This window comes from Canis aureus, chromosome 32, assembly GCF_053574225.1.
Source record: "Canis aureus isolate CA01 chromosome 32, VMU_Caureus_v.1.0, whole genome shotgun sequence".
In the NCBI taxonomy this organism is placed as follows: domain Eukaryota; kingdom Metazoa; phylum Chordata; class Mammalia; order Carnivora; family Canidae; genus Canis; species Canis aureus.
In genome coordinates, this window is record NC_135642.1 from 6,894,902 (window position 1) to 6,903,639 (window position 8,738).

General features: G+C 39.4%; 1 protein-coding gene across 19 annotated transcripts in view; it reads left to right on the top strand.

The window, feature by feature from the left end:
• Nucleotides 1–8,738, top strand: part of FMN1 (formin 1) — a 438,849-nt gene that overhangs the window by 398,457 nt on the left and 31,654 nt on the right. For all 19 annotated transcript variants that reach the window (XR_013369929.1, XR_013369923.1, XR_013369924.1 and 16 more), the window contains one exon: nucleotides 7,321–7,405. Coding sequence is in view for 10 of the 19 variants with exons in the window: in XM_077880462.1 (XP_077736588.1) it covers nucleotides 7,321–7,405 (85 nt within the window). In the remaining 9 variants the exon portion in view is untranslated. The remainder of the gene's footprint in view (nucleotides 1–7,320; nucleotides 7,406–8,738) is intronic.

Below are 8,738 nucleotides of genomic sequence, written 5' to 3' on the forward strand. Positions count from 1 at the left end.
AACTATAGAGAACAAACTGATGGTTACCAGAGGGGAGGTGAGAGGAGAAATGGGTTAAATGGGTGATAGGGATTACAGAGGGCACTTATGATGAGCACTGGGTGTTGTATGTAGGTGACAAATCACTAAATTCTACACTTGAAACTGAAAAATAAGATAATAAAATTACCTCTTTTTTAAAAGAATTCATTCATGAGAGACACAGAGAGAGAGGCAGAGACATAGGCAGGGGTAGAAGCAGGCTCTATGCAGGGAGCCCGATGTGGGACTGGATGACCTAAGCCAAAGGCAGATGCTCAACCGCTGAGCCACCCAGGCATCCCGATAATAAAATCATCTTTCAAATAAAAAGAAAAGTATGTGTATATATGTATATATGTATGTGTATATATACATACACATACACATATATTTATATATACACACACACTCCTAACCTCATACTTTTTATTCAAAAGATGATAAGTTGACAGTCTTATTACAATTCAGTTATTTGGAATGGGAAAGAAAGAAAAAGGGAAAGAGCAGATGATTTAAAACATACACACACATACAAATACCCCAAACAAAACAATAGAACATTAATTGCAGTCACAGAATTAAACTGGGAGGAACATTAGGCAGAGTGTAATCAGATGGATCCATTTCATTTTCATTTTAGGGTTATTAAAAATTAAAAGAACACAAATCTAAATTGGAGAGCAGAATAGAACTGAAATCAGGAGGATCAAGCAAAATTCCAAGCAAGATCTTAAAAAAAAAAAAAAAAGAACCATAATGAAATGTGAGATAACTCCTGAGTGTATGAGAGAGAAGTGAGTGGGTGGCCCAGTGGGCTCTTATGCTTCCCCACAGTTTAGCTCATCTGGATCTTTCTCCACAGTTCTTGTCTGTATTTGTCAGTTACTGTTGATCTCACCACCTTAGAACATGTCTGGAAGGTAACAAGCAGGGGAGAGTGCTAGAACTGGCCATGTTTTGATTTTTAAAGAGTTGATATTTTATTAGAGCCCCAAAGCTGGAATCTGGTATCTGGCATCTGGCTATCACAAGAATCATCCTTATAAGAGGCATTGTCCTCTTATTCTGTTGTCCAGCTCCGAGATGTCCCTGGACAGTTCTTTAGGAAGAAGACTTCTATTGGCTCTCATTCTCCTGGAGACAAAGGTGTTTTTTTTTTCTTCCCCTGCCCCGCCACCCACCAGAGATTTTGATGGGTTCCGTTGAAGCCCATACACTGGAATTTTCCAACTTTTTTAGACAGAGCTCTTTTTGTCCCATTGAAGGCATACACGAAACTCCAATATACAAAACAGAAAAAAATGAAGTTTTTCTAGCTGAAGCAGAGTTGCAGATGTTGGGATCTAGAGGATCCCCTAACCCTTCCTCCTCTCCCTGAGGCACCTTTGCTGAATGCTAAGGCTCTTTGGAAGACAATTTGAAAACATTGCTCTGAAGTATTGGTTTTCCCATAGTGACCAGGAATATAAAACACCCTGAACAGTCTAACTACCCCACCTCCAAGATATTGCACTTGGCTCTTGATTGGCAGATGTGCTCAATTCCGATGGTCACAAAATAAAAGCACTTCTCGCATTCTACACTTCATGATAATTTCAATATTTTCTGCCTTGTATTCTATGAACCAATGAAATGCTAGATATCAAAAAAATAAAGACATTGTCCTCCTTCAGTCTTATGGATCGCTGGGTTCTGACTTGGTCTGATTTCGCTGTGGGCATATAAACCAGCCTATAGAGACCCCCACGTATCTCAGTTTTAAACTCTCCCAGAAAAGGAGTTTGCAATAGTGGGGAACCCAAGGCAGTGAATGGAAAGGCATGCCACTCTTTATTGCAGTTCACGTAGCTGCCTTGTGACCCTAGATCTCTGATGGGTTAAAAAGAAGAAGAAGGTGAAGAAGAATTAGAAGTATAATGTTGTAGATTATCCATCTCTTGTCAGTGCTAGGAGGCAATGATGTTGTATGACACTTCTACGTTCTAAGCAGAAGCAGATCCCCTCCCCAGATAGTTCTAATATGAAACCAAGGTTGCAGATCACATCTATAGCATAAGGACTAAGCAGGAGCATCAGAAGACACATGTCCCAGTCCCATCTCATACTTGCATTTTTCCTCAAGTATTTTTTGGCAGCATTTGAAATTTACCAGGATCTTTAATAACTCTCAAGGGCTTCTTTGTAATGAGAAAGAAGAAAAGATAGAGGTTTTATTTTTTTAATATTTTATTTAAATTCAATTAGCCAACATAGAGTACATCATTAGTTTCAGATGTAGTGTTTAATCATTTATCATCTGTGTATAACACCCAGTGCTCACCACATCACGTGCCCTCCTTAATGCCCATCACTCAATTATCCCATCCCCTCCACACCCCTCCCCTCCAGCAACTCTGAGTTTATTTCCTTTAGTTAAGAGTCTCATGGTTTTTCTCCCTCTCTGATGACTTAGGTAGGAGTTTTAATAGTCCATTTTACTGAGGCATTTATGAGTTGAGAATAGTTATTTTCTTTCTCTAAACTTACTTGTATTTTCTCCTTATTTCAGGTTTGTTTTTTGTTTTTTTGTTTTTTGTTTGTTTGTTTGTTTTTTGTTTTTATTTTGGTGGTGGGGTGGTGCCGTGGAACTTCGAAATCAAGCCTAGGTATTTGCCTATGAGTAATCATGAGCAACTGTGATTTTTCTAGAGTAAATATTTAGACCAGAAACAACAATAACCAACATCTAGGCTAGAACCAAAAACAAGTCCATACACAATAGAGCAGGGGTGTGGGTGTTGAGCACACACAGTGAGTGAGCAGGTATGTGGCTACCAACTATCTAATCAGTTCTCTTTAGCTAAGGCAGCAAAGTTCTTACCTCCTAAGTGAGAGAAGTAAAGTCCAGACTCAAAAAAAGTTTTATTAAGCTCTCTAAGCCTTAGTCTTCTTTTGGGCAATGTCACGTGGATACTTTTAGGAATCCTGGAATGTATACATAAGTTGACATGTATAAATATTTAGCACATTTGGGTGGCCTTGAACACCCTTTCTTTTTGCTTATTCAGGAGTCAATCAGCTAATCAGTAAGCAGAACTAGATTTTTCAACATTTTTACACCCCCACCCCAAGATAAATGTAAAGGCTAATTATTCTGTAATTCTGGGTATTTACTAAACATTTAGACTTGTTGAAAGTGGGAGAGGGGGCACTACCAATGCATATCATGCATTTGTCACGTTAGGTATTTGCTAACAACTGACTTGTTTATGGCACAGCGCTTGATGTAGGAAGGGGAGGAGACCCAGATATGCACAAGGCATTATCATTGTCCTCAAGTGGTTCCCGTGGTTTAAGGGAAATCAGACATCTAGATAGTCCTAAAATGAAAAGCCCTAAGTGCCTGAAGAGAGATGCAAAGTGCTCTTTCACTTGAGAAAATAGCAGTTACTTCTGGCTAAGAGAGATGAAGGAAGCTTTCATGCCTTTGGCACTTAAGCCAAGAGCTGAATAATGGGAAGACTCTAAACTCATGAAAATGAGTGAGAAAGTCATCGAGGGCAACATGCCGAGATGAGAAAAGCCTTGGTGCAAGGAGCAGCAAGTTGTTTGCCTGGGACAGGAGCACATGAGTGAGGGGAAGGGAAGGGATATTTGATAAGTAATCATACACAATATGTTCTGTACTGTTCACAGCAGTGGTGTTAAGTAGGTGTGGTATTATTCCCCCTTTCAAACAGTTGAGACTCCAAGGGTTAAGTAATTTGTCCAAGGACAATATCAAACCAGATGCATGTCTAAAAACATAAGCTAGGGGTATCTGGGGGGCTCAGTGGTTGAGCGTCTGCCTTTGGCTCAGGGTGTGATCCCGGGGTCCTGGGATCAAGTCCTGCATCAGGCTCCCCGCAGGGAGCCTGCTTCTCCTTCTGCCTGTTCTCTGCCTCTCTCTCTCTGTGTCTCTCATGGATAAATAAATAAATAAAATCTTTAAAAAAGAAAAGAAAATGTAAGCTAGATAAGTAAGCAAAGTTTAGAACAGGGGGACCTTTGATTGCCAGTGTGGGGACTTTGAATCCTATACAGTAGTTCAAGGATTAGCAAACTTTGGCCTGTGAGCCAAATTTAGCTCACTACCAGTTTTTGTAAATGAAGTTTGTTAGAACACAGCATTGCACTGCTCTTGATTCATGTTTTTTTGTTTTGTTTTGTTTTGTTTTTATAATTCCTTCCACACCTCAACAGCAGAATTGAGTAACCGCAGAGATCAGATACCCAAAAGGGGAGAAGGAATGGGGGGATGGACAAAATGAGTGAATGGGTGTAGGAGATAGACTTCCAATTATGAAGTGAATAGGTTATCGGAATAAAAGGCACAGCATCAGGAATATATATATGCTTTGCGATAGCATCCTCTGATGACGGATGGTAGCTACACTTGCTGGGAGTACAGCATGATGTATACTCTGTACAGTATATGTGTCCATACATAGAGATATTGAAGCACTGTTGTACACCTGAAATTCATGTACCATTGTGCTTCAACTATATCTAATAAATAACAAAAAAATACTTAGGAAAAAATTATAGGAAATCAGTATTAATTCCCATTCCTGGGACGCCTGGGTGGCTCAGCAGTTGAGTGTCTGTCTGCCTTAGGCTCAGGATGTGACATCCTGGCAGGTCCTTGTGGGGAGCCTGCTTCTCCCTCTGCTTATGTCTCTGCCTCTCTCTCTGAGTATCTCTCATGAATAAATAAATTAAATCTTTGAAAAAAAAATCCCATTCCCAATCTTTCAGCTATTGGAAAAAGATCTAACTGATCTACATTATTTTCCCTTTTATAGATCAACTTTAAAACTGGATGGACTATATTTTTAAGACAATATACCCTTACCATCAACAACTTGATGACATTTATATATCTTAAATATATAGCTTGTATAGCCCAAATGATCCATATTGGAATTGTCTGTGATATCACTGCAATTCAGATATTAAAGAAAAAATATCTTGTCCTACAAAAAAGACATTTAGAATATTTACTATTTGGCCCATTGCAGAAAACCTTTGCTAACCCCAGCTCTAGTTGATTGAGAATCACTACGAGTAACATGGAAGTACAAGGTGAAGCAGTGAGTGCTGATATGGAGCTATAGCAAGTCACCCAAAAGAGCCAGCTAAGATCATTAATAAAGGTGGCTAAACTAAACGCCAAATTTTCAGTGTAGATAAAACAGTCTTCTGTTGGAAAATCATGCTATCTAGGACTGTCATAGCTTCAGAGGAAAAGTCAGTGCCTGGCTTCAAAGGAGAAACTGACTCTTTTGTTAGGGGCTAATGCCCCTGGTGACTTGAAGCTGAAGCCAATGTTCACTTACCATTCTGAAAATCCTAGGACCTGTAAGAACTATGCTATATCTACTCTCCCTGTGCTCTGTAAATAGAACAACAAAGCCTCAATGACAGCATATCTGTTTACAACATGGTTTACCAATATTTTAAGCCTGCTGTTGAGAACTGTTCAGAAAAAAAAGATTCCTTTCAAAATATGACTGCTCATTGACAATGTACCTGGTCACCCAAGGGTTTGATCCTTTGGATGATTCTCTTCTTGTGTGGGCATAGTCATAGTTATTGCTGCAAATGGAAATGTGTAGAAATAGTCAGTGGTGTATACACTTAGACCTGTATCCTGGCAGCTCTGAAGATGTATTTCTTAGGTTATATCAACCATTATTCATCTTTGTCTCATTCTTATTTCTTTTCTGATGCACAAGTTAGCACGTTGAATTCATCATGACTTACTTGTGCTTGTAGGCAGGGAGATTGAATTACTAATAAGCATATGTTTTAAGTAAATTGTGTAAAATTAGCTAAGTGAAGAAGTAAGTGGGTAATTGCACTGCACCTGAAGATGCACTAGAGATAGCCTCAGTCTAACTATTGAGATAGCCTCAGTCTAACTATTGAATGTGCAAATATGATGACATAATTCATGTACTATGAAGTTCACCTTTTTAAAGTGTGCAGTCTAGTGGTTTTTAGCATATTCACCAGGATGTGCCACCATCACTACTTAATTCTAGGAGAAACTCTTTTACCCATTAGCAGGCATTCCCTTCCCTCCTCTCCCCCAGCCCAGCCCCAGGTTGCTCATCTAGTTTCAATCTTGGTAGATTTGCCTATTCTGGACATTTCATACAAATGGAATCATATGATATGTAGATTTTTGAGGCTCTTCCATGCTATAGCATGTACCATCACTTCATTCTTTTTCATGGCCCAGAACTATTCCACTGTGGGTAAACCACTTTTTGTTTATCCATTTTGGCTATTTGTACTAGGCAATTATGAATAATGTTGCCATAAACATTTATATGAAAATTTTTGTATGAACATATATTTTCATTCATATATATATACACACACACACACACACACATACATACATACATACATACCTAACCTGTAGATATAGATATAGATATATTGCTGGGTCATATGATAACTATGCTTAACATTTTTGAAACTGCCAAAGTGACTACACCATTTTAGAATCCCATCAGCAATGTATGAGGATTCCAATTTTATCTACATCTGTACCTATGACACTTATTACTATCTTTCTTTTTAATTCTAGAATCCTAGTAGATATGCAGTGTTATCTTGGGGCTTTGATCAGCATTGCCCTGGTAACTAATGATGTTGAGTGTCTATTCATAGGCTTATCAGCCCTTTGTATGTCATCTTTGGCCTATTTTCTCAGTGGGCAGTTTGTCTTTTTATTTGAATTATAAGAGTTCTTCATATATTCTGAATACAAGTCCCTTACTAGATATATGATTTACAGATATTTTCTTCCATCTTGTAGGTTGCCTTTTCACTTGGCATGAATCAGTATATTTTAGAATTTGTAGTTTTCATGTTTCCTCAAAACTGCAGTTTTCAAAATTGGCTATGTATTATCTGCTGAATGGATCCCAAGCCAGAGTGCCTTGAAGTGTTCACTGAGAGTCAGTTAGGTGCACCTAGCATTCCATAGATCAGAAGAAGCTCCTGCATTGGTCACTGAAGTCACCTAAATGAGCCTCTCAGCCAGTGAAGGAAATTCAGTTTTGATAACCTAGAAACATCCCTTTGCACCTGATTAGAGTTCGTATTTGATCATGAAAGACTTGAGAACCCATTCCTTAGATCTCCAGACTGCCAATTGATTCATTTAAAAGCATTTGGATACCTGTTTAACCTAACCTCTTACTTTTTTTTTCCCCTCTCTCCTGCTCCTTCCCCCTCCCACTCCCTGTTTTGATTGATTTTCAGATTGAAAATGGCTCAGGAATCAGTGAGCAAGCTGACATCAGAGAAGAAAGTGGAGACAAAGAAAATCAATCCCACGGCTAGTCTGGTGAGACGCATGTTTCAACATAACCTCAAGAGTTTTCCTTATAACTGGGGTGCATCTAGGAGTGTGTCTGAATTTAAAGGATAAAACCCAAAAGAATGAGTAGTATCCAGATTCTCAGTTCCCATCCCAGAGTAGCATAGGTAAGAAGGGAGTGAGGAACAAAACATAACTTCCAGTATTCTCCCAGCAGACCCAACAAACATCATTTCCTGATCAAGCAAATGTAGTCACTTGCCATGCCACACCCTTTCACACCCCAGGTCATCCCCTTTTCTCAAAGTGCCTTTTTCTGACATGTTTGAGCATTTAAGAAAGGGGTAGAGATGATACTCTTTAGATAATTGGGAAAACCAAGATGCAAAAAGATACAGCCAACCTAGGATCATTTCACAAGTGAATAGCAGAAACCAGGCCCAGACTCTTGGTCCCCTGCCATCTCTCCATGGGCTAGAAACCTGGAGGTTAGTCTGTCTTCCCAGGTGGGAGTGGGAGGGAGAATTGTCCTCCATGGTCTCATTCAGAAAGGTTTCCAATGAAGCTCGACCTCTACGGTAGTTAGAGACCATCATTGGAATAGCTAAATGGTTAGGAACCCAAGGTGTTGGGGTTCAAATCCCAGCTCAGCTGCTTACTAGTTGTAAAACCTTACTGAAATTACTTTGCTTCATTTTGGAAAAGAGAAGTAATACTACCTTTGCTTTAGGATTATTTTGAGGAAACAGACATATGAAGTAGCTGGCATATAATAAGAGCTTAAAAATGTTAGCTGTTTTTCTTGTTATTATGAATTTAGGCAGCATTAGTTGGCCCTGCCTGGAGAATAGCAATGAGTGGTAAGTGGGAGTATCACTCTCCTCACTTTGATTTTCAGACCCTACCTCCCCTGTGCTCTAGTATCCCACAGCTACTTACTTTTTATCCTTTTGAGTTCTAAGTACCATTTGACAGATTCTTTTAAACTTTTTGACCATCTAAGTGAGGTTTAAGTTGTGAAGTGAGTTTTTTTTTCTGTTGGTTGGTTATGGTGTCTCTCATCCTAGAAGCCCCATCAGCAGCTAAATGAATGTTGAGTGAGAGATGGAGAAGCCAGGGTCATATGGCTTGAGCAGAGAAAGCCACAGTTGGTGGACATAGCTCCTACCCAAATGGACACATCCCCTGTGCCTCTTTGATGGTGTATTTCTTACATTTACTTGTAGCATTTTCAGTGGCAGTGGGTTCAATCCTAACTTTCATCTTCCTCCTTGGTCAGCCCATCCCCCTGTCCCCAGCCCTCTAATTTGAGCCTCTAGCCTAACTATCACAGCCAAACCTTACTTCCAGGGGCACAGAA